Here is a 24,210-nt window from a genome sequence, read left to right as displayed (position 1 = left end):
CCTGGTACCGTACACGCTGTTCATGCTGGGCTGCGGGGTCCCGCTGGTGCTGCTGGAGACGGCCATGGGCCAGTACACCAGCCAGGGCATAGTGAGGTGCTGGAGCGGGATCTGCCCGCTGTTTGAAGGTGAGCGGCAGTTTCGTCTTGGGGGACAGCGGGGAGACAGGCAGAAGCCAAATTCTCATCCTGTTGCTGCCCCAACAAAGTCCTGAGCCACAGGCCTGCACTGAGAGCGCTGTGCTGCAACGCCGTGGTCAATGGCGAGGATGAGGCTGCGAGCGCTGCTCCGTACACACGTGGTCGTGGTGTGTAGAATTCTTCTGACAGGGTATTAGGGGCCATTCTCTCCCTTTATTGCTAGATATATCCACAGAATTGAAATTCACTGACGGCACACATGACTGATCACACTGGCAGACTAACACTGCACTGCTGTCAAGGGTACCTACTGTTCCTCTCCTCTCCTTCTCCTCTGCTTTCTTTTCCCTCTCTCCGCTCTCCTCCTCTCCTTCCCTCCCTTCTCCCATCTCCCTCTACCCTCCTCCTCTCCTCTCTCCCTCTCTCTCCTGCCCTCTCCTCTCTCCTCTCAGGTGTGGGCTACACCTCTCAGGTAATCCTTGTGTATGGCTGCATCTACTACATCGTCGTCCTGGCCTGGGCCTTCTTCTACCTGTTCTCCTCCTTCAGCTCAGAGCTGCCCTGGGCCAGCTGTGGACACACCTGGAACACAGGTACTGCACTGCACTGCCAGGGAGATGAGGGGCAGAGCAATCATGGTTCTATGTGTTTGTGTTTGTGAAGAACGGGCTTGAGCCATCATCCCGCCTTTAAAACTGATACCCAGTGTGTGTGAGACTGTGAGAGTGTGTGAGTGTGTGTGTGTGTGTGTTATGAGGACAGTCGGATGTCAACAGTTTTGCGCTTAATCCATCTCTCTCTCTCTTTCTCTTTCTCTAGTTAATTCTTCTGTATTTCAGTATTAAAACTCCTTCTAACCTCATAATCCAACTCTCCTTCACGTCCACACTCACACATGTGTGCACATAAACAAGAGGATGTGATGACTTAAAACACCGGTATTTACCTTTGCTTTTTGTTCAGGTCAGGGGCTGGTGCGGGAGCCGATCTGAGCATGACAGTTTTAAATAAGGAGTCTATTTAAATGCACACGATTTGTATGCGAAGGGGGTTTTGTGAAACAGCTAATCTATATATAGATATGGGAAGTGTGTATTTTCTTTAGTTCTACACGGAGGCAGTACTAAATGGGTTTCTACCGGGAAGGAATTAGTTCTGCTGTAGGCGAGTGCTGCGTAATCTTCTCTGTTTTAAATGTGTGCACTTAAGCATATTGTCCAGTGTGTGAGAGAGTGTGCGTTTGTGTGTGTGTGTGTGAGAGTGTGTCCAGTCCAGTCAAACCCTAAGAGAGATCAGGATAAATGAGGAGGAGGTACTAAAGGGACTAGCAGAATTAAAAACAAACAAATCACCCGGGCCAGATGGGATCTTTACAACAGTACTTTAAGAAATGAGGGAAATTATTTATAGGCCGCTAACTAAACTATACCAAATGACATGTGCCAACTGACTGGAAGACAGCAAATGTCATACCAATCCACAAGAAAGGGGACAAAACTGAGCCAGGAAATTACAGACCAATCAATGTGGGAAAAAATGATTAGACAGAAAATAGAGGAGCATCTTAATGAAAACCATATTCTTGGAGATAGTCAACATGGGTTTAGACGAGGCTGATCATGTCTTCCTAATTTATTAGAGTTTTTTGAACACACAACTGCAGCTGTAGATCATGTGAAAGCATATGATATGATATACTTAGATTTTCAAAAAGCTTTTGATAAGGTTCCACACCAAAGACTTATCCTCAATTGGAAGCTGTAGGCATTCAGGGTAATGTAAGTAGATGGATTATGAACTGGTTGATGTATAGGAAACAGAGGGTGTCGATTAGAGGAGTCACTTCTAACTGGAGGGAGGTTGTTAGTGGAGTTCCACAGGGATCAGTACTAGGGCCTTTGCTTTTTCTAATCTATATTAATGATCTGGACTCTGGGATAGTTAGCAAACTTGTCAAATTTGCAGATGATACTAAAATAGGTGGCTCAGCAGATACAATCTCGGCAGCACAGGCTATTCAAGCAACCTAGACAGAAAACAGGAGACACTTCTTCACACAGAGAGGCGTCACAATCTGAACAAACTCCCCTACGATGTGGTTGAAGTTGAAAATGTGGGAACATTTAAAAATAGACTGGATAGGATCCTTGGATCACTTAGTTATTAATGGACACCAAACGAGCATGATGGGGCGAATGGACTCCTCTCGATTGTAAACTTTCTTATGTCATAGAAGGAGGAGGGATAGCAATGTGCCAGGAGATGCATACTTGACATAATTACTGGGACTTTACATGTAATGTATTATCTAGTTAGACTGACAGAAGTGTTAATCATTGTTGATTATTCTGTACAGAGATGCTGTCCAAAGGGAATGTTTGTTTGTTCTGTTTGTCTTTTCCCTCCCTCTGTAAGAGGGTGGGTGGACTCCTCCATTTCTGGGGGAATGAGCATAAATACTTTACATACAGACAAGATAGGGTCTTCTCTTTCTGCTGGTTAAGAGGAAGGGTCACTAGCAATTAGTGGTGCCTTTGTGCTGTGATTCAGAGTTTTTAATCTTTTTTTATATATTTTCTGTGAATTTATGGGATCTTTTTGGTTCAAGATTGTGTTCTTGGATTGACTTTTCTGGACTCTAAAGTTAAAGTAAAATACTTTTTCCACTGGAATGTCCGTCTCTGTTGCCTCAATTTCTACACCTTTCATGGCTGCTTTCTACAATACCTGAGTGAACAGGTTATTATATTTAGTGGCAAGTCCATTCTCGATCACCTGGGAGAATGCAGTAGTGTGTACAGTAGTGTGTCAGCTGGGCTCTGATGAGCTCCTCTCTCTCTCTCTCTCTGCTGCACAGACACCTGCTTAGAGATGCAGACGGGAAGAAACGCCTCCAACTCGTCCATCCGTGGGAACTCCACGTCGCCCGTGCAGGAGTTCTGGGAGTGAGTCGCTCTTGGGTTTGTCCGCTGATCATTATGGACCCTGTAAGCGCCGAGCCACTCCTGAACCCACAACTCTGTGCTCATCCTGCTCTCCCCAGGAGGCGAGTGCTGGGCGTCTCGGGGGGCATCGACGAGGTGGGTGGCCTGAGGTGGGAGCTGGCGCTGTGCCTCTTCCTGGCCTGGACCATCTGCTACTTCTGCGTGTGGAAGGGGGTGAAGACCACAGGGAAGGTGAACACCGGCATGTCTGGCTGCTCTCAGAAGGGTCGGCCCCTCGCCACCAGGTGGCAGCAGCAATGACGAGAGAGACTGTGTGTCCCTGTCTGCGGCGCAGAGAGCCCTGCCAGCCTAGTTACATAAAATCTGAAAAGCTCAAACCTGTGCGGAAAAGATGGTGATGACTTTAGGTTCAGTGTGAAGCAGCATAGTCCTATAACACCTGACCCCTGACCCCTCTCCACCCTCAGGTGGTGTACTTCACAGCTACGTTCCCCTATGTGATGCTGCTGGCGCTGCTGGTCAGAGGGCTCACCCTGCCTGGCGCTGCTGACGGGCTGCTCTTCTACCTCTCCCCAGACCCCACCCGGCTCGCCGACCCACAGGTACCCCCGGGCGCCGGGAACGAGAGCAGCGGGATTGTGGGGGGGAGGGGAGAGGCGGCACCTCACGTTAAACCCTCTCCTCTCCTCTCCTCTCCTCTCCCGCTGCCAGGTGTGGATGGACGCAGGCTCGCAGATCTTACTCTCGTACGGCATCTCAGTGGGTGTCCTGAAGTCCCTGGGCAGCTACAACAAGTACCACAATGACTGTTTCAAGTGAGCAGACACAGGGGGACAGCAGGGGCAGGAGGGCAGACACAGGGTGCAGGGACTAACTGTTGCTCACAGGCACGGCGCTGTGCTGAGGGAGGGGGTGGGTGGAGAGCACAGAGCCGTGCTGGGGCTGAAGCGGCGAGTGTAAACTGTTGTACTTGTCACAGGGACGCGTTCGGGCTGTGCCTGCTCAACAGCACCACCAGCCTGCTGTTCGGGGTGGCCATCTTCTCCGTGCTTGGCTTCATGGAACGGATCGGAATCTGGAGGTCAGCGAGGTGGCGCAGGCAGGTGGGGCGGCTGTGTGGTGCGTGTGGTGTATGGTGGTGTGTGGTGGTGTGTGGTGCTCAGCAGTGGTGTGTGGTGTAACACTGTAGCAGTGTAGCAGCTCCGGTTGCTCAGAGCAGTGTTGTAGATGCTGGCCACAGTGCCTCAGTCTGTCCCACTCTCCCCTGCCAGGGCCCGGCCTGGCCTTCCTGGTGTACCCCAGCGCCCTGGTGCTGATGCCTTTCCCCCAGCTCTGGAGCATCTGCTTCTTCCTCACCATCATCCTGCTGGGCGTGGACAGCCAGGTCAGCCTGCACCCCGCAGTCCTCCTCCGCCCCACCCCCTCCCTCGCTCCCCTCTTCTCTTCCTCTCTTCCTCTCTCTGCTTTCCTCTCCTTCTCTCTCTGGGTCTGAGAGCAAAGCTGACACTCAGGCTCGGCCCTCGGGAGCGGTGCTCTGCGGGAGCCACTGTCACTGTGTCCCTCTGTTCCTGCAGTTCGTGTGCCTGGAGACCCTGGCGCAGGGCTTCGTGGACGTGTGGCCCTCAGTGCTGCGGAGGGGCTGGCGCCAGGAGCTGCTGCTGCTGCTGCTCAGTCTGCTCTGCTTCCTGGTCGGCCTGCTGCTGGTCACGGAGGTCAGAGGTCTCACTCCCTGCACAGCGTTGCTCTCTGTGTTCATTTCGAGGCCCTGAGTTGAAATGCAGACAGACAGACAGCTGTAATGAAGCCGGTCTCACACTATCTCTCCATCCCTCCATCTCTCACACCCCCTCCTCTTCCTCTCCCTCTCTCTCTCTCTCCACAGGGCGGTGTGTACCTGTTCCAGATCTTTGACTATTACAGCTACAGTGGCTTCATCCTCTTGCTGATCGCCACCTTTCACTGCGTGGGAGTGGGCTGGGTGTACGGTGCGTGGGAGTGGGAGTGGGCTGGGTGTACGGTGCGTGGGAGTGGGAGTGGGCTGGGTGTATGGTGTGTGATTTTATTGATTGATTTTAATAATTTCAATCTTCACCGCAAAATTGTAGATTCTTCAGTCTGCAGCAGGAAAACCCAGCCTAACCTCTGACCTTTGACCTCTGACCCCTCTTTATCCCTCCTGCAGGCGCTGACCGGTTCTATGACAACATCCAGGACATGATTGGCTACCGGCCCTGGCCCCTGATCAAGTACTGCTGGCGCTACCTCACCCCAGCGATGTGCACAGTGAGTGAGACCCCCACACTGGTCTGTACGCTGCTCTCCACTTTCTCCTCTCAATCCTCCCCCCTCACCTCTCCCCTCTCTCCCCTCGCTTCCCTCTCCCCCCAGGGCACCTGCATCTTCTCCCTGGTGAAGTACACCCCAGTGAAATATAACAGCAGCTATGTGTACCCCGGCTGGGCATATGAGCTGGGCTGGTGCCTGGCGCTGTCCTCTGTCCCGTGTGTCCCTGTGTGGATGATCTACAGACTCAGCCGGACCGCAGGACCCCTTCGCCAGGTACCCCCCACGAATTACTCCTGCTGTAACTCATCTCAACTTATTTACAGTGTGGAACCAGAGATATAGATACATGAATGTAGACGTTACCTGCCTTACTCTCCCCCCCAAAGCGCCTGCGCCTGCTCTCACACCCCCCTAGAGACCCGACCCGGAAGCAGAATCCCGAGAGCTACCCTTTGACCTATGACCCCAGCCGGCTTGGAGCTGAGACGGAGAAGACGACGGAGACTGGAGAACCGTAGAGCAGCCGCCCCCTTGCCGCCCGGTTGGAGGAAAATAAAGTTCATAATAAACCTTAAAGCATGTTTCCTGTTGTGTTTTAAAAGCTCGTTGATGTTGAGTCGTCTCAACATGGGTCTGAGAGCCGTTCCTGTCCGGACAGAGCGTCTGCATTGTAAAGACCCGGTCCTCTGTCTCCAACTGCCCATGGCAGCCAGCCAGCCGAACAACGCTGCCAGTGCTGTGCGGCCGTGATACGAATGCTGCCATTAATGGGCCATAAAAGTCCCCGTAGGCAAGACCCTGCCCGGAGCTCACTGAATTTACTGCTGAGTATACAGCTGAATTTACTGCCAAATTGCTGGTCAGTGCTGAGAGAGGAGTGTGTGTATCACCCAAACCCTGATCGGGACAAGGGCTTGTAAACAACACCCTTTCATTAACGTACTGCTCCTGGAGAGACAACTTTAATGTTGCGGGCGCTGTGAGATTGACCATGGCACAGAACACAGCATATATCTCTCTCCTTGCCTCCCTGGGTCTCCTCACAGCCAGTTCTAACCATGCCAGCCAGAGCCCTGTACGGTACAGACGCGTGTGCACAACTGGGCTTCACTGGGCTCCTGTGCTCGCCTCTTGACCTCCAACTTGGACAGAGAGGTGTGAAACATTCCCTGTACACCGATCTCCTCACGCTGTTATTAGTGTGGATGCCCTTAACCCAAAGCCACGTACAGTTGACACAAGAAAAACTTTTCGAAAGCATTGCAAAATACAGTAGAAATGCAATAAGTGAGTGTCCTAGTAGAGGAACTATAACAAGGACGGGATGCATTCCTTTGCCGGGGTGTCAGTGGCAGACACAGTTATGCTGAGGTGACTGACTGGTGTAAATACGTCAGTAGTCAGGAGCAGCAGGGAGCGTGTCAGTGCAGTAAAACAGAGCACAGGGTGCTTTTCTGACCTTTCCAGAGTCGTAAAGACCCTCCAGAGGAGGTGTATTGATCTCCGGTATCGGGAGATCGCCCTGTTGCTGTGCTCTGGTCCTTCAGAGCAGGAAGCTGGGGGCAATAAAGAATGGGCAGAGGGTCCGTATAAAGCGCAGGACCTCTCCCTCAGCAGCACTGAACACATCTGCCCTGTGCATCACACAACACCAGAGCCAGAGACGCAGGACACACACAGCACAGGTGAGCCCTGCTCCAGGAACCGGCGTGTGTGTGTTTGTGTGAATTTGTGTGTGTGTTGTGTTTGTGTTTAAGTGAATGTGTGTGCGTGTACGTGTGTGTGTTTGTGTTTAAGTGAATGTGTGTGTGTAAGTGTGTGTGAGTGTGTGAGTGAATGCATGTGTTTGAGAGATTGTGTGTTAGCTATCTTCATCCACGGCGAGGAGCCCAGCTGAGTAACTCTTGCAAATCCTAAGATGGGGGGCTATAAAACAAACACAAAAGTAACCACAGATTTGAAATGTAAATAATACAAATAAATAACACAGTGAAGGGCAGTGTGTTGTTTGTCCTCTCAGTCTGGCCCAGTCCAGTCCGCTCCCCAGCTCACACGTCTCGCCCCCCCAGGATACCAGGATGTCACGCGGCAAGGTGATCAGCTGTCTGCTGGTGGTGAGCGTGGTGGCCATGCTGGCCGAGCAGACGGAGGGCTTCATCAGCTTCATCAGTCCCGGAGACATGAGGAGGATGATGGTAACTACAGGACGGGGGGAACACATTAACAATGAATGAAACACAAGCGCTGCCACACTGAGGGTCCTTTAAACAAACTCAGCGCTGATCCTTCAACACAACCTTCTTATTCCTGAACCAGCAGTGCTACTCTTTGTAACAGAAATCAAGTCGTTTTCTAACATAGACCCTGCTAGCCACAGACACACATCACACACACACACACCACACAGACACCACACAGACACACACACACACCAGCCATGTGTGTGACCCCTGCACAGACACACCCCGCACTGTCAGAGAGGCTCGAGGCAGGTTGGCAGGGAGGGAGTCAGGGAGGGAGGGAGCTGCTGCTGTAACAGCCACTGCGTTGCCCCATGCAGGAGCAGGAGAAAGGGAGAGCTGGGAAGAAGTCGCTGGAAGTGGAGCAGAGGTCCGAAGAGAGGGAGTCGGGGGAGCTGGCCAGCCCAGACTGGTACAGACAGAAGGACACGGCCAAGGTGAGGCTTCAGGCAGGCTGGGCCGGACTCCAATCACCTGATGCCGCAGATCACCAGTGTAACTAAATACCCGATGGTATTGTTTGGACGACTCTGACTGCCTGGCGATGGGATCCAGCTCAGTCCTGACTTGCTTTGGGATCTGAAACAGTCTGGACCGACACAGCAGAGAGCGATGTGTTTCAATAATGTCCCTGTAGGCACAGCTAGATCAGCAGTCAATATATCCACTGTAACCTCCGCCCTGACTGCTCTCTCTTTCTCTCTCTGTGCCTCTGTCTGTCTGTGTGTCTCACTGTCATGGTGTCTGTCTGTCTGTCTGTCTGTGTGTCCAGGGAGCTCCCCTGGAGATCGGGGTGCGGTTGAGTCCCCAGCAGCTGGACAGGCTGGCCCCGGTGCTGGGGGAGATTCTGCACGAGATGCTGGCAGAGGGGAACAAAGGTGAGGCAGGCCAGGGTAACGGTGCAGATGGGAAGGGAGGGGGCAAATTGAGGTGACAAATTGTGTGTCATTAAGGTGACATTTTATCAGTATACTTATTAGTATGATTATTATTTATGATTATTTATTAGCAGACACCCTCATCCAGGGCGACACTAGACACCATATTGTGTTGCCCTCACACAGGGTCAGTAGAAAGGGAGGGACACTAGGATGAGCTGACAGCGGACTCTGACCTGTAATTCTGTACCAGAACAAAATCAAAAAGAAAGAAACCCCTTGGACATCCATCATATCTCATGTTTAATTTGTTCATCTCATCTCTCTGCTTCTAGATCATTAGAGGGAGGAGATCCCATCAGCACCACGGTGGAAGAACCTCGTTAGCGGACCGGTGTGATTAGCCTGACGTGTACAGAGGGGCTCTGTCTGTGAAATGTGCTTAATAAAGCTGCGTTTCAGATGCTCCTCTTGTGTGTGTGAGCTCTGTTGTAACGTGGGGCCCCGGCGTTAGTGTGGCTGAACAGCAGGCTGACAGGGGGTGCTGGGGAGGGACCTGGGGAGGGACAGACTCTGATTAAGGTGCGATGTGAGGCTTGAGTGTAAATACAATATCAAATCACCACCTCAATATGAACACATAGTGGCCAAAACACCACCCCCTAGTCATGATTATTATTATTATTATTATTATTATTATTATTATTATTAATAATAATAATAATAATAATAATAATAATAATAATAATAATAATAATAATACAAAAGTGCAATTATACAGTATAACATTACAAACCAGGTATAATAAAATTACAAATTACAAATTACAGAAGTGCAGGTAAAATATACAGTTAATAGAAAATACAAGTCCTACATCCTGGTTCTATTAGCTGACAAGTGCAGACAAGATGAAGTCATGAGAGCTACAATGTAATATAGTAGCAATGTAAAAGCAAGCAGTAAAATTAAACCGTTATATAAAGTGCAAATTGTGATTACTATTATTGGACTGTTTTTTACAGATTATTAACTGAAATGTTGAAATAGTTTGAAGCTTTACAGACACTGATCAATAACAAGGTCCAGGGAGGGAGAGGGGGCCGTGTGCGCGCTTGCTCTCGATGGCCCTCCCCAACATGGCGCCGCGACCCGCCCGGCCGAGTCCAGGCGCACTTCCGGCAGCACTCCAGCATGGCGTCGCTGTCGGACGAGGAGCTGCGGCGCGGCCTGCGGGCGCTGGGCTTCTGCCCGGGACCCATCTCTGACAGCACCCGCAAGCTGTACCTCAACAAGCTGCGCAAGCTGCGCGCCACCGACCGCAACCGGGTGCAGCTGCTGCGGAGCCAGGGCCCGGGCAACAAGCACCCTCCCCAGGCCTCCCTGCAGCGCCACCGGCACGACAGCCACCGACAGCGGACGAGCAGCGCCAGCCCCCGCCACCGGACCGCCAGCTTTCAACGGGACTCCGAGGAGTCTGACGAGGAGGACGACGACGAGTACGGGTACCGGGAGGAGACCCGGTACCGGCAGCTGGCGGACAGCGGCAGCTCGCTGAAGAAGGGGGACGCTCAGCGGCGCTGCGACAGCACGGCGCGGTGGAACCGGTTCGTGGAGCGGCAGCTGTCCCGGGCGCTGCTGGCCTGCACCGTAGCGCTGTCCGTCGTGCTGCTCTGGCTGGTGTACGTGAAGACCGTGGGCCTGGGCCAGCCCGCCGAGCCCGGCAGCAACAGTGAGTTCGTGTTTCCTGGTCGCGCTTGGCTGTTGTCGGGTTGCGGCAAAGTTTCCCTCCGGGCTGTCATTGTCCCGGGATTCAGGAAGTGGCGGCGGGCTCTGCACTGCTGACCGTGTACACATGCATTGTGCACGCAAATCACCGGCCGCTATATTTACTGTATTTTTTCTCTGCTTCTAGTCCTGTTGCTGCCGATGGACTGCAAAGGGAAGAGCGACACAGTAAGAGGCTTCTGTTGTGATTTTCAGTGTGGCACAGATTTGTCGTATCCAGGACTATTTATGAATTAATGCAAAAATGCTGTGAACAGCACAGGGCTATAAACAAACTGCACACAGAGTCTGTGAAGTGCCAGGCAGGTTCAATGCACACAACACCTGCCACTCCTGCACTGACCCGACATACAGGATAGGTAACTGCAACAGCCCAGGGCTAAACCACTTGTTGTGGGTTGGGGGGAAGTACAGCAGCACAGAAAGAACTGGCTGGAGCAGATCTTGTTTAACTCACTCTCTCTCAGTACTGCAGGGCCGAGGAGAAGCGGATGGAGCTGCAGCTGCTGTCAGAGCTCTACAGCTTCCTGGCCAAGGTGGCAGGTGAGTCACTGTCTCTGCTGGGTGTCCGAATACAGCAGGGTCTTTCAGGCCCCTTTAATGGCAGTGTGGCTCAGCCGCAGCCTGGTAGAGCACGGAGAAGACATGGCTGTGTTGGTGGCTGCTGTGCCGCACCCCCAGTTTGGCACTCGAAGCACCAGGCCGGGGATAATCGGCTCACAACGCTCTCTTGCTGCACCCTGGCCACCATCTCTTCCACTCTGATCACCAGGAAGTGGAATAGATTATCGTGTGGATTTTGAAACTTCAAGGTAAAGAGCAAACATTTTTAACATTCTCGCTCTCTCTCTCCAGGTGATTTTGAATGTGGGAACCCATCACAGTTCAAGAGCAGATGTGTCTCCATTCCAGAGGTTGAGAGTTACTTGGCAGTGAGTGTTTTCCTCATGTGTTAATCTAGACTGGCGGGGGGGTAGAGAGAAACTGAACAGCAGCTTAATCACAGTTGCATGATCAACAGACACAACAGTGCTGGTCCTTGAGACATGATTTGGGACCGATTTGTCTCTCGTCCTCAGACTATAAACAAAGGTTACCCCAGCAGGCTGGCAGAGGCCCTGCAGTTGATTCACCAGAGCGACACAGACCTGGGCATCTGGTGAGTCCGTGTGGGGCACCGAGCCCCCCCGCCTGCGCTTGTCTCCTGCCTGGGGACTGGGGACAAGATTGTTCTTACATTTGGGTATTCTGACTTGGTATTAACTTTCTACAGTTCGATTTGCAATCTAATTAAGATGTGTGCTTTTTCTCCCTCTGTGCCTGCATGTGCCAGGCTGGTGGGCAAGGACCCCCAGAGGGCACTGGTGTCGTTGCAGGGGCTGAGCTGCGTGCAGTCAACCAGTCCAGCCCTCAGTCTGGGTTGCCGCCTGCGACTGGCCGTGCATGCCGCCATCCTCAAGAGCCTCATCTTCATCCTGGGTGAGTGTGCTCATAACTCTTCATGATCCAGCACGATGTCATATTAGCCTTATTATTTAATTGCCCGACTACTGGGCATCAATGGCAGGATGAGGAACAATGTGTCAACAAACTGGAAGGCACTGAGCAGGGCTGGTGGGGTCCAGTGTGTGCAGCACTGAGCAGGGCGGGGGTCCGGTGTGTGTGGTTCTGATCGGTGTGTTCTGTGCCCTGCAGCGCTGGCCGTGATGTGGGGAGTCCTGGTGCTGCTCCGGTACCGCTGGCGGCGTCTGCAGGAGGAGGAGCAGGCCATGTACGAGCTGGTGCGCCGTATCATCGGTAGGGTGGACATGAGCAGGGAGGGGCTGCACTGCATTGAGTTGCGTTGCTTTGCATTGCATTGTGCTGTGCAGTGCTGTATCACATTTAATTGTAACGTGTTGTCTGATTGTGCTGTTCTACATTGCACTGCTTGTGCATGTGCTGTGCTGTGTTGTGTGCCGTGTCTCACTGTGCTGTGCTGTTGTGTGCCGTGTCTCACTGTACTGTACTGTACTGTGCTGTGTTGTGTGCCGTGTCTCACTGCGCTGGGCTGTGCTGTGTGCCATGTCTCATTGTCCCGTGTCTCACTGCGCTGGGCTGTGCTGTGTGCCATGTCTCATTGTCCCGTGTCTCTCTGCGCTGTGCTGTGCTGTGTGCCGTGTCTCACTGTCCCGTGTCTCTCTGCGGTGTGCGGTTTTGTGCCATGTCTCATTGTGCTGTGTTGTCTCACTGTGCTGTGCTGTGCTGTGCTGTGCTGTGCTGTGCTGTGCTGTGTGCCATGTCTCACTGTCCCATATCTCTCTGCGCTGTGCTATGCTGTCTCACTGTCCTGTGCTGTGTTGTGCTGTGCCGTGTCTCACTGCGCTGTGCTGTGCTATGTGCCGTGTCTCACTGTGCCGTGTCTCACTGCGCTGTGCTGCGCTGTGTGCCGTGTCTGACTGTGCTGTGTCTCTCTGTGCTGTGCTGTGTTGCAGCGGCGGTCCGGGAGCACTATAAGGACTGGGACCAGGGGCTGGAGCCCATCCCCTACCTGCCCATCCCTCACGTCCGGGACGCCCTGCTGCCGCCGCAGAACAGGTCCGCAGCCCTCTGTCCCACAGGGTGGAGCTCCCTTCCAGTTCATAGTGCTAATGCACACAGTAAGACCAGTGGAGCAGCACTGTGTGGGCCGGCACTGGCTCAGGTGTGCAGCGAAGGACCTGTAACTGTTAGGGATGAGACCGAATAGCCGAAAATATTACTATTGGTTAACGATGGCCACTGTCGACAAGTGAATCATGCATTTGATAGTTCAAAATCAAGACAAAAGAAGCTGTATATATTGATCTTATATTAAAGCCTGTACTGCTGATTGACTCTATGTAGCTGTAATGAAGATTGACAGGAGGGGGGATTTGTTATTTCTTGTGTGTGATTGGCTAAACTAGAACGGGTGGTCATGTTCGTGTGGTGCGGATCTGCGAGGCTCCACCAATGGAATCAGTTCAATTCTGCAGATCTGCACATAGCTGCGGAAATCTGCACTACAAGAACGCAACTAATGTCTTTCTCACAAAGAAGTTCTGCACGGAGATACTTTGACAAAGTAAATGAAACACAGAGAAGTGTACAATATGTGCAGTGCAATTAAACGACTAAGATCTACAGCTGATGTGTTAACCCACATAAAACCCAAATACCCTTCTGTGACGCCTAGCAATGACAGGAAAGGACAGAGGAGCAACAAACACTAATTATTAATTACACACGCAGCCAGCTATTGCGATGCATTTGTGTTCACTGGGACTCGAGCGCACAGGCGTGTTTCCAAACGCAGACCGGCAGTTTGTGTTGAGTGCGGACTGGAAACGTGGAAAAGTAAATTGTTTAGTTAATTGTATAAATTAGCGAGATAGTCTAATTCGTTTTGTAATCCGCTGTTATGACCAGACAACATTGCCACAAGGACGCTAATGTTCCAGCATTTTCATTGCAGCTCACATTGCTAAACTATTATTGAAAGAAAATTAAATTTAATAAAAATGAAAAATAAGAACATTTTGGTCGTTCGGTTACAGATGTAATTGCAAAATATTCCTTTATAAACAAATAGTCACAACCTTTATAGTTAATCTGAAATTGTGACGAGAAAAGTTGTGACAATATCGGCTGACATTAGGAGAGTCGACCGAGTGGACAGCTCTGCTTACCGCTGCAGTCATTGTGCCGTTTCTGTACGTCTTCTAGCAGGAAGGTGTTTTTACAGCCTAATGTTTATTTAACAAAATTGTTAGAGAAGCATTGTAAATTAAAGTTCAGAACTTTTTGCAATTGCAATAATTGTCACATGGCATTATGTGGCATTTTGAATGGGGGGGCGACTATTTGAATAGTCGTGGACAGTGGAATTGTTGATAGTCACGATAACTGCATTCCCTAATAGCTATTGATTGAGTATTTAATGTGAAAATAACAAGGATGTAAATGCTGTAAGAGTTCACGAGCATGAAGTTCATTATTAGGTGCTTTATGCAGGACAGCATCCTACTAGTTGTACTTTTATTTTAATTGATTAATTGTTTTTGACTGTCAATTTCTTTTCTTTTGTTGGTCGTGTTTTGTGTGCAACCCCAGGAAGAGCAGCTGCTGTTTCTGCATCAGCCAGCGGCAATCCTAATAAAACCCTCAATCTCCCCCGCAGGCGGCGCATGCGGTGTGTGTGGGACAAGGCCGTGGAGTTCGTGGCGTCGCAGGAGTCGCGGATTCGCACCGAGAGCCACCGCGTGGCCGGGGAGGACTTCCTGGTGTGGCGATGGACGCAGCCGGCCGAGCTGTCTGACTCCAGCTAAGGGGCGCCAGTGAGCACGCACCCCCGCGCCGGCGCTGCACTGCCCGACCCCCACGCCGCCAGGGCCAGGAATCAAATTGGTTTTTGTGTAGTTTTTTGCATACATTTTGTGGAGGGTGTTTTTTGTGCGCCGGTGCCGGAGGGAGGCGAGTGTGCGCCGGTGCCAGCCCTGGCCGTTTACAGTGAACAATGAAACTCTTCCTTGCAACACCCCCCCAGGAGCCTGTTCTCTCTCCCTCCATCGGTCCTCCGGTGTTGTGGCTCCGATACCTTAACCAGCACTTCCAGCAAATGCAACTGAGCAGTACATACATACATGTGCACATGTGTATTCATACATGCATACACACACTACCTGAGAGAGGCGAAGAGAAGGAAATCTGATGCCACTCAACTATGTCTTAAGGGAATTATTCTAAGTTGTATGTTTTAGTGTTTAGTTCTGTGTTGTTTTAAAGAGGAGAGGGGTCTCGGAATGCGGGGGCAGTTCCGGAATGTGTTTATGGAGCTCCCCCTGTAGCTGCAGGTGGGAGTGGGGTTTTATGGGCAGTGGGAGTGGGGTTTTACGGGCAGTGGGCTGTGGTCCATGTTGGGCTGTCTGTTGTTTTTAATGTGGGTCAATAATATTGAATGTGGGGGGAACTGGGGGGGGCGGAGAGGGGCCGCGGTGGTGCCAGGCGGCGCTGCAGACTGAACTGGAGACCCCCGCTGTGCCTACCAAACCACCAGGACGGAGAGGAGGAAGGGGACATGCAAACGGGCAGCGTGCCTAGCCACCGCACTGAGCCAGACTATCACCTCTGACTCACCTGCCCGAGCGCCACCTCATCTTCCTCCGGACTACGTAGCCGAGGATGCAGAGCGCCATGATGTCACAGGAGGCAGGAAGCGCGGTCCGGGGGGGGCGTTACTGTGCTCCTCTCATCCAGCATCTCGCACTGAATGTCTTTAACGGTCTGTTGATCGAGGAGTAGCTCTCGGGTCTTAAATAAACTTAAATAAAAACATATTTTTTGATCTGGTGTCACCAGGGAGCGAAGTCTGTCCGGCGCTGCACGGCTCTGAGGATCGATAACGGTGATTGCTCGCTGCTCGGCAGGTCTTGTAGTGCAGGAGTCCATCTTCAGGACCGGAAAAATTAGAATAAACAGGCAAACTGCTTACAAATGGTACAGTATTGTTACACACAGGGGCTTCACAGTGAAGAGGCAAACAGCTGTAAACAGGAGCTGTCCTCGCATGTATCGTGGCACCCAACTGACAATCCCCTTCACTGCTGGCACGCGTTCCCTGGCTGCCAGCTGGTGTCGTTGTTAATTATTTCTTAGCAGACGCCCTTGTCCAGGGCGGTGTTGGGTTGCCTGTGTCCATTGGGGCCTTCCTGCTGCCCCCGCTGTGGGACGGGCATGTTTTGAAGGCCTTGATCCAGTCTGCCTGCCGTTATCATAAATCGTTTATTTTTATATTCTGATTTAAGCAGACTGGACTGTGAGCCCAGCAAACCCCTAGCCCGAGTCTGTAACATGAAGCTTCACAAACAACAAACACAAACCGCTCAGTCTGCCTGCTGGACACCTCGTCCAGCCCAGAGAGAGGAGGCCTGGCGCTGTGGGGGGCGGCCCTGCCCGGTGACTTCATCACTGGCTGCCCTGCTGTTGTAGGACCTCCATGAGGACCGGCCTCCTCTCCACGCATTGCAATGGGTGGCGAGCATTGATTTAAGGGTTTAAATCTGCCTGAACACTGATTCTTCAGTGTGTCATATGTCACCTTGCACAATTAAGAGTCTTAAAGAGACTCTTAGGTTACCCTTTCATAAAATTATTCATGTACACACACATGCAACACTGTTTGTCTCTGTCTCTGAGCTTGGACCTGGTGTGTCCTCCAGCAGTGTCAGACTGACAGACTGCTGCTGTGTGGCACGCACTGGGAGTCCTGTTTCAGGCTGCAGCCAGACACACATTCCTGTGTGTGTGTGTATGTGAGTGCGTTATACGTGCGACTATTTTATTCCGTGACTGATTGCCTGGTGTCCAGAGCATCGCACTCCTCTTTCCACATAGTTTTAGCACAGAGGCAGCAGACGGGCCGACACACGCCTCGGAAAGAGCGCTGACGGCACAGACACGGGTAAGAGCCCCACCTCAGACGGCTGCTGTTGGATTTTGTTTTCTGAAGATTGTTGTTGCAGTTTTAAAGCTGGCAGAGTCAGCAATAGTGCTTATGATTTAAAGATATTTTCCACTGAAGAGATGATGTTGCTGAGTGTCAGCTATTAGAAAGACAGCTCTTCTGCCAGAGAGAATGTGACTGTTCTACCGATTTAAGATGATTCAAGTATTTCTTTAAGTTATATTTACAAAGCTTAACTCAAGCTCCTGTGATGTTTCTACACTAGTAGAAGACAGTGGCTGGTGTTAGAGACACTGGCCCACCCTGCAGAGAGGGTCCAGCAGCCCATGAGCCCCTGGTCCTTCACAGAACTGTCATTTTAAAAATTCATAATCATAACAGTTGTTATACAACACACTCTACTGTACTGTAACACACTAGTGCACTGTGGTATACTGTACTTTACACTATTATAAGTACTGCACTGTGTTGTTCTGTATTAAACTACACTATAACGTCCGATTGAATTACTGCACGCACACCTAAGGCCCTGATTTCCCAGGGAGTGTATGTGTCATTATTTATTGCTGTCTGTGTGTGTGAGTTTAATTGAAGTGCTTTCTTAATACACAGTTGGGGTTGGGGCGCTTCTCACGATCCATTTGAAGAGATCAAAACAATCGATCAGTGTTTCCCAGAGTCGCCTCGAGACGCAGTCCAGCAACGTGCCTTGAAGCTGCAGGGTTTAATGTAATCTTCCCATATTCTCCACACACTATTTCAGTAGAATTAGGATTTAAAAGGCCGTGTTCATTCACAGTGTTCAATGTAGTTGCTTTAATTAAATTAAATTTAACTCGATTAAAAAGCTCCAGGTGGGAAGAATTGAAATGATGATAATGAAGCCTGTACTCTGTCTCTTCCCCAGAGTTGCAGCCAGCAGGAGCATGGTGGGCGGGGAGCCCCGGGTTCGACTGGAGCCCTTCACACACCAGGTGGGGGGGCACACGGGCATGATGCGCTACGACGAGACCACCGTGTGCAAACCGCTGTGCTCCCGCGAGCTGAGCTTCTACCAGGCGCTGCCCCCCGATATGCAGCCCTTCACCCCACGCTACAAAGGTGAGGCAGTGCTGGACGCTCCCCCGTCCTTCTCACCAGGCAGAGGGGTGCTCTGAGGGGCTGTGGGGTAGAGGGAAGTGGGATAGAGCACAATGGGGTGGCGTGGCTTGCTGGGTCACACCTCCTCTCACAGCACAGGTCCGAGTTAGCAAACTTGTGAAATTTACAGACAATACTAAAATAGGTGGCTCAGCAGATACAATCTGGGCAGCACAGACTATTCAAAGGGACTCAGATAATATTCAGTTGTGGGCCGACACCTGGCAGATGAAATTCAATGTGGACAAGTGCAAGGTAATACATGCAGGTAACAAAAATGTTCACTATAATTACACTATGGGAGGAACAAAACTAGATGAAGTAACACATGAGAAAGACCTAGGAGTCTATGTGGACTCCTCACTTTCTCCATTATTATTATTATTATTTTATTTCTTGGCAGACACCCTTATCCAGGGTGACTTACAACATAAGTGCAAAAATACAGTAAGTACAAGGCATCAATAATTACAAATTCAATTTAACTAAAACATAGCAATTCAAAATAATACATTTTACAAATTCCAAATTACAATTTACACAAGTACAGTAAGTGAGGTCCTACATCCTGGACGGTGAAAGCTAAGTGCTGTCAAGATGTAGGGTCACAGTCAGGAGTTATGGGAAAGAGAGCAAGGAGGAAAATAAATCAAGAATGCAAGCAGCATAATAAAAAACTGTGAAGTGCTATCTAGCAGGGATAAAAGGACTAATATTATAAGTAGAGTCTGAAAAGATGTGTCTTGAGTAAGCACTGGAATGAGGTCAAGGACTCTGCCGTTTTGACTTCGGTGGGCAGGTTGTTCCACCATTTAGGGGCCAGGGATATGGCCCCTAAACAATGTGGGGAAGCAACAAAAAAGGCAAACACAATGCTAGGGTATATTGTCAAAAGTGTAGAATTGAGAACAAGGGCAGTAATGTTCAGACTGTACAATGCACTAGTTAGAGCTCATCTGGATACAGTGGACAGTTCTGGGCTCCACACTTCAAGAAAGATATCGCTGCTCTAGAGGCAGTTCAGAGGAGAGCAACCAGACTTATTCCAGGTCTGAAGGGAATGTCCTACTGAGAGACTGAAGAACTGAACCTTTTCACCTGGAACAGAGGAGACTACGTGGGGACTTGATCCAAGTCTTCAAAATCATGAAAGGCATCGACCACATCAAACCAGAGGAGCTTTTCCAGATCAGCAGGGACACACGCACCCGGGGACACAAATGGAAATTGGGCTTCAAGGCATTCGAGACAGAAAACAGGAGACACTTCTTCACACAGAGAGGTGTCACAATCTGAACAAACTCCCCAGCGATGTGGCTGAAGAGACAATTTGGGAACATTCAAAAACAGACTTGATAGGATCCTTGGATCACTTAGTTTTTAATGGGACACCAAACAAGCACAATGGGGTGAATGGCCTCCTCTTGTTTGGACCCTTTCTTAAAAGTGAGTCCGATTCCCACGCAGGGTCTCTGATCGGGGGGCTGAGAGAGATCTATGAAAGGTCTGGGTCTTTCTCTGCCATTTCTGAGGCGGGCGCAGCACGGGGTGCGTCAGTGGGGCGTGCGTATGTGAAGCTCAGCCCCCCTCGGTATATGGAAAAACAAGGGTGGGGGGCAGGAGTCTGGTTTCCCTCAACACCACAGGGTGCGAAGAGCGCAGCGTCCGCATGCTCATCAGGGCTGAGGAAACCGGAGAGGCGCCATGGTTTAACACACCGGCCCAGTCAGAACCAGAACCTACAGCTGCACAGTCAGACCCACAGCATGCCTTCTAGCCTGCCCCTGCAGTGGGGTATGCGCTGGTGTCCGGTGTCTGGTCATCTCAATGGCTCGCTTTACATCTGACACCGCGCCATTGACATTTAAATGAAACACACACACACACACACACACCCCTTTACTTCAAGACCGTTCATGTTAATAATTGAAGTTTAAATTTAAAGTGTTAAGCACTAAAGCCGGTTTCTGCCGTCACGGTGCCCTGTGGGAGTATCAGGCTTGGCGGGGATGACCAGCCTGTGTTAATGTCAGCCACACTGGCCAGGGTCAGCCCACAGGCCGGCTCCTCCTCAGAGACACTTAAAGGTCACCAGGGATGTATTTTCCTCTTCGGTGTGTCGGTGTGTTTTTGTTTGTTGGCGTGTCTGTTTACTGAACTGTTTCCCGAAGGACATGGAGGCTGTAAACAGCCGCTCTGATTTCAGCTCCTCTCACACAGGCTGTGGCTGGCACACCCTCGGCTTCACACGGCGCAGGCCAGGAGTCCCCCCCACAAACCCTCCCATACCACTGTGGCAGCGGTCCTCTCCCCTAGACTCTACACCAGCATGCCCCCAGACCCCCACCGCCCAGCAGCTCAGCCACTGCAGGGTGGCCAGGTTTGCGATGCTGCCGAGTAAGCACGGCAACACTGGACCGGCACAGCCCTGGGCGCGCTCAGACCTCACACTGCCCTGGAGGCCACACACACCAGACGAGGGCGGAGGGGCTAAGATAAGGGACTCAGGGAGGCTGAGCGGGTTAACTGGGGGGGTGAGGCTGCTGTTTCAAACCTGGCAGGGACTGCCATTCATGAGCAGCTATTAAACCAAAATAGCCCCTGCAGGGGAAGGATGGCAGGAATCTCTCCAGCCTCAGCAGAAACCGCAGATCCCCTAATTATAGGGGCTGGTCTGCGGGTCACTCGGTACAGGAGAGAAGAGGGGACGGGATGAGGAGAGGGGTCGGGGGGTTCAGGATTAAACTGGACCTGCTTCACATTCCGGGCTGGTGCTGCCCCCCCCCACCCCGTGGTGCCCAATCATGGGAATTAGTTTCTCGATTGCTTGAGCACATTTCTCCAGACAGAATTAACTTTTTCAAAACGATGAACACGTGCCCCAAACTGAAACACATTTTACCAAAGTGACACAAATCGTTTGCAAAATGCACTCAGACTCAAATACACGTCACACAATCAAATCAGTCCCTCAAAACAGTATAATTTCTTCAATATCAGTATTCAAGTTCTTTCCATCAGTCACTTCACAATGGCACAATAAACACTCACTATGAGCATCACTATGACACGACCAGCCCTGCACTGCTCTCTGTCTTCTCTTTATCTGTAAAATAAAATGTAAATGGTCAGTAAACATTTCACCCCAGCGTGAGCTGAGCTCTGCTCTCTGAGTGACTCCGATCAAGACCAGAGTGGAAACATTTCACTCAACAGCAAAAAATACTTTGACAAAGATAATGTCACAGTAATGTTCTTGATACATCAAATGAAGCTGTAAATACTTTACAGTGAATATAAATCATCCTCTGAAGATACGCAGGACTGAGCTGGTTACGCCAACAAAAATACATTACATTTAAAAAGCAGAAAACTGTGTAATTCTTACAAAGTTTGTCATATCAGGCCTCAGAATCTCTCACTCTTCAGGAGTTCAGTTCTATTGTACAAGAGGTCGGGAATGCAGTTAGGTGAGCTGTATTGTATGGGCCAACTGGAAAGAGTGTGTGTGTGGGTGGGTGTGTTTGTATGTGTTTGAGTGTGTCTATATGTGAGAGAGAATGTGAGTGTATGTGTGTCTAAGGGGTCCAAACAGCAATAAAAGCACAAACAGCTCTCACAGGGGACGGTTGCTCTGCCTGCTCAGCACAGGGAACAGAACTTGTTAAGTACAGGGTGCAGGGGAGGTATTCCAGGAAAACCAAGAGCACAGGGGCAGCAGAGTACCACAATAAAATGAGCAGGACCACCAGAAGAGCCTCACCCCCGTCTCTCTCTCTGCCTCACCAGGCCTGGTCTCGGTGTGGCTGGAGAGGGACAGCGGGGGGAACCTGGCCCTGGTGGCTGGTCCCCATAATGACAACAACAACCACAGCCAGAGCCAACACCCCCTGCCGCCCCCCGCTGCCGCCCTCAGACACAAGAGATCCAAGACTGAGCGGCAGCTGGCCAGAGACGGACCCCTGATGGACAGAGCCTGCAAGGACAGGTGGGCTGTCGCACAGAGACACAGGGCCTGGGTGGACTGGGCTGGGTTGGGCTGGATTGGGCTGGGTGGGTTGGGCTGGATTGGGCTGGGTGGGCTTGGCTGAACTGGGCTGGTCTGGGGGAGTGTGCAGTGGGTCAGGGGGATGATGAGTGGAGGGGGTGGGTGAGAGCCGGGGGAGCGCGAGGGAGAGACAGTGGGGGAACAGGAGAGGCGGGATGGGGATGGGGATGGGGATGGGAATGGAGGGGACAGGATTACTGGGCTCTTCTGCCCCATCAGGCTGGTGGGCTGTAGGTGGGGGGGCAGCCTCGGCTCAGACGTGCCGTTCCACGCGGAGGACGCCAACGGCAACGATGACAGGGCGCTCGAGAGGAATCGGCACAACCCCTGGGCTCTGCACTGCCACCGCGCCCAGCTCTCCCGCATGGTCGCCCAGGGCCCCTTACATAGACCGCACCGTATCCTCACCACGAGCCACCCCCCTGCTCGGCACAGCGGGCACACAGGCCCACCTGCAGAGAACCCAGTCAGTCAATGTGTCAGTCAGTGTGTCAGTCAATGTGTTAGTGTGTCAGTCAGTTGGTCAGTCAGAGTATCAGCCAGTGTGTCAGTCAGTCAGTCACAATATGATAATGGTTGTATTTCCTTAGTGTTTACTTATTTCTAAATGAGCATGTTTAAGAGAAACTTTTTACTGCAATAAAACATCCCCAGTGCCCCCCCTACCTGTTCCTACTCGTGGCTCGCTACCCTCCTTGACTGCGCTGCAGGGTTCGTGCTGCTGGAGAACGTGGCGTGGCCGTTCGAGCAGCCCTGCGTGCTGGACTTGAAGATGGGCACCCGGCAGCACGGCGACGACGCCTCCGAGGACAAGAGGCGGCGACACACGCAGCGCTGCCAGCAGAGCACCTCCGCCTCGCTGGGGCTGTGGCTCGGCGGCATGCAGGTATGGCACCTCTGCAGGTCTCTCTCTCTGTCCCTGTCTGTCCTCTCTCCCTCTCCGGTGTAGCCACGCTGACCCACCGCAGTTCTCCCCTGTGCAGGTGTTCCAGGTGACCTCTGGCCACTTCCTGTGCCGGAACAAGTACTACGGCCGCGGGCTGTCGGGCGCTGGGCTGCGGCAGGCACTGTGCCAGTTCCTGCACGATGGGCAGCGTCTGCGGCGCGTGCTGATCGGCCCGGTGCTGCGGCGGCTCAGGCAGCTACGCGCCGTCATCCAGCGCATGGGCTCCTGCCGTTTCTACTCCAGCTCCCTGCTGCTCATCTACGAGGGAGTGGCCTGCCCCCCTCCTGCAGCTGCGGCCACCACCGGCGACCAGCCCCCCCTGCCGCCACCCCTTGTGGACGTCAGGATGATCGACTTCGCCCACACCACCTTCCACGGCTCCAGCCACACACACTCGCCCGCCCACAGTGGCCCCGACAGCGGGTACATCTTCGGCATGGAGAACCTCATCGCCATCCTGCAGGAGATCCACAACGGGCAGTGACTGGACCGGCGGTACTGGGGCACACACTCCGCCCCTGCCACCACCAAGTGCTGTTCGCATTACTAAAGACACTCGGGACAATCCAAGATGTCCTCTCTGCGCAGGGCTCTTGAGCACATTGCATCTCGAAGGGCAGGTTGTGGTGTTTTGTTTTGTTATTTTGTAAGCGGAAGGAGTGATGCAGAAAGGCAACTACAGACCTATAGAAGTGTAAATCACACCCACAGCCACAACTGGAACCCCGAAACACTGCCCTCCGCCATGAGGCCTGCAAGTGTGGGTGCATCTGCTTTACTGTTCTTTATTGATTGAGTTATATTAGGCAGCTCATGCGTGTGAACACAATGGCTTCCTGGACGTTGTCTCAGGGCCCTGTGTAGGTCATACAGAGGGCAGGTTACTCGGCACAGGGGTTCCCACATGTGCTCTTGCAAGACACGGCCAAGGAGTGCAAGATTACAGAGCGCAGGAACTCAGCCATTGGCAGCAGAAGGAAGAATGATCGCACCTCCGTCATGAGGATATAAACAAGCACCCATCTCGGCAGCACACAGCTCTGTGTCCCCGTCCCTCACAGACTCCGTTGACAGGCAGCTGTGGGAGTGTCCACGACTGTCAACACACGGGAGGAGACATGTGCCTGTCTGTGAAGGACGTGATGATCTTCACGGTGCGTGGGCCGTTCATTGCGTTCAGTGTTGGGTTAAACATGGGTTAAATAAATGCCAGAAGAAGGCATTTCAATTGCTCAAGATACATAGTGTCGTTGATTAAGCATCATTTAATATCTGAGACTGAGTCCTGTTTTCTCCTGTAAATGTATTATTAAATGTTTTCAGTCCATTTGTATATAAA

The 24,210-nt window shown here is 51.7% G+C and overlaps 4 protein-coding genes across 7 annotated transcripts; all 4 read left to right on the top strand.

Moving 5' to 3' along the window:
* slc6a11a (solute carrier family 6 member 11a) lies at positions 1–5,941 on the top strand. Of its 2 annotated transcripts, XM_066703003.1 has the most exons (12): positions 1–128; positions 593–733; positions 2,998–3,085; positions 3,184–3,316; positions 3,553–3,687; positions 4,065–4,188; positions 4,357–4,469; positions 4,660–4,797; positions 4,968–5,070; positions 5,268–5,368; positions 5,474–5,644; positions 5,758–5,941. In XM_066703003.1, exons 1-12 carry the CDS (start codon positions 23–25, stop codon positions 5,887–5,889), a joined length of 1,485 nt encoding a protein of 494 aa, XP_066559100.1. In that variant the 5' UTR covers positions 1–22; the 3' UTR covers positions 5,890–5,941. The 2 variants fall into 2 exon arrangements, with proteins under 2 accessions (XP_066559100.1, XP_066559101.1); XM_066703004.1 differs by lacking the exons at positions 1–128; positions 593–733 and adding an exon at positions 2,636–2,879.
* A 1,027-nt stretch (positions 5,942–6,968) lies between these two features.
* Positions 6,969–8,955, top strand: mlnl (motilin-like). Its single transcript, XM_066703015.1, has 5 exons — positions 6,969–7,056; positions 7,441–7,566; positions 7,932–8,048; positions 8,384–8,489; positions 8,825–8,955. Exons 2-5 carry the CDS (start codon positions 7,450–7,452, stop codon positions 8,830–8,832), a joined length of 348 nt encoding a protein of 115 aa, XP_066559112.1. The 5' UTR covers positions 6,969–7,056; positions 7,441–7,449; the 3' UTR covers positions 8,833–8,955.
* A 678-nt stretch (positions 8,956–9,633) lies between these two features.
* Positions 9,634–15,618, top strand: LOC136749072 (LEM domain-containing protein 2). Of its 3 annotated transcripts, none has more exons than XM_066703006.1 (9): positions 9,634–10,218; positions 10,402–10,442; positions 10,742–10,817; positions 11,130–11,206; positions 11,354–11,433; positions 11,608–11,753; positions 11,970–12,071; positions 12,749–12,957; positions 14,455–15,618. In XM_066703006.1, the coding sequence occupies exons 1-9, from the start codon at positions 9,681–9,683 to the stop codon at positions 14,590–14,592; spliced, it is 1,407 nt and encodes a 468-aa protein (XP_066559103.1). In that variant the 5' UTR covers positions 9,634–9,680; the 3' UTR covers positions 14,593–15,618. The 3 variants fall into 3 exon arrangements, with proteins under 3 accessions (XP_066559103.1, XP_066559105.1, XP_066559104.1); XM_066703007.1 differs by having other exon boundaries at positions 9,636–10,218; positions 12,749–12,851; XM_066703008.1 differs by lacking the exon at positions 12,749–12,957 and having other exon boundaries at positions 9,635–10,218.
* Positions 15,619–17,653: 2,035 nt separating this feature from the next.
* On the top strand, positions 17,654–24,210 carry LOC136749079 (inositol hexakisphosphate kinase 3-like). The gene is made up of 5 exons (XM_066703016.1): positions 17,654–17,838; positions 21,667–21,865; positions 22,145–22,323; positions 22,636–22,811; positions 22,909–24,210. Exons 1-5 carry the CDS (start codon positions 17,664–17,666, stop codon positions 23,353–23,355), a joined length of 1,176 nt encoding a protein of 391 aa, XP_066559113.1. The 5' UTR covers positions 17,654–17,663; the 3' UTR covers positions 23,356–24,210.

Source organism: Amia ocellicauda, chromosome 5 (assembly GCF_036373705.1).
Source record: "Amia ocellicauda isolate fAmiCal2 chromosome 5, fAmiCal2.hap1, whole genome shotgun sequence".
Taxonomy (NCBI): Eukaryota; Metazoa; Chordata; class Actinopteri; order Amiiformes; family Amiidae; genus Amia; species Amia ocellicauda.
This window is presented reverse-complemented; position numbering and strand designations above follow the sequence as displayed.

What these genes read in the sequence shown, in the direction of transcription:
- slc6a11a (XM_066703003.1), top strand. Translation starts at nt 23, where the DNA reads ATGCTGGGCTGCGGGGTCCCGCTGGTGCTGCTGGAGACGGCCATGGGC. An exon ending in GATCTGCCCGCTGTTTGAAG is followed by an intron (nt 129 to 592) that starts GTGAGCGGCAGT and finishes CTCTCCTCTCAG; the next exon opens with GTGTGGGCTACACCTCTCAG. An exon ending in GGGTGAAGACCACAGGGAAG is followed by an intron (nt 3,317 to 3,552) that starts GTGAACACCGGC and finishes CTCCACCCTCAG; the next exon opens with GTGGTGTACTTCACAGCTAC.
- LOC136749072 (XM_066703006.1), top strand. Translation starts at nt 9,681, where the DNA reads ATGGCGTCGCTGTCGGACGAGGAGCTGCGGCGCGGCCTGCGGGCGCTG. An exon ending in GAGCCTCATCTTCATCCTGG is followed by an intron (nt 11,754 to 11,969) that starts GTGAGTGTGCTC and finishes TGTGCCCTGCAG; the next exon opens with CGCTGGCCGTGATGTGGGGA. An exon ending in GTGGGCCGGCACTGGCTCAG is followed by an intron (nt 12,958 to 14,454) that starts GTGTGCAGCGAA and finishes TCTCCCCCGCAG; the next exon opens with GCGGCGCATGCGGTGTGTGT.
- LOC136749079 (XM_066703016.1), top strand. Translation starts at nt 17,664, where the DNA reads ATGGTGGGCGGGGAGCCCCGGGTTCGACTGGAGCCCTTCACACACCAG. An exon ending in CTTCACCCCACGCTACAAAG is followed by an intron (nt 17,839 to 21,666) that starts GTGAGGCAGTGC and finishes CTGCCTCACCAG; the next exon opens with GCCTGGTCTCGGTGTGGCTG. An exon ending in GACAGAGCCTGCAAGGACAG is followed by an intron (nt 21,866 to 22,144) that starts GTGGGCTGTCGC and finishes CTGCCCCATCAG; the next exon opens with GCTGGTGGGCTGTAGGTGGG.
- mlnl (XM_066703015.1), top strand. Translation starts at nt 7,450, where the DNA reads ATGTCACGCGGCAAGGTGATCAGCTGTCTGCTGGTGGTGAGCGTGGTG. An exon ending in GAGACATGAGGAGGATGATG is followed by an intron (nt 7,567 to 7,931) that starts GTAACTACAGGA and finishes TGCCCCATGCAG; the next exon opens with GAGCAGGAGAAAGGGAGAGC. An exon ending in GACAGAAGGACACGGCCAAG is followed by an intron (nt 8,049 to 8,383) that starts GTGAGGCTTCAG and finishes CTGTGTGTCCAG; the next exon opens with GGAGCTCCCCTGGAGATCGG.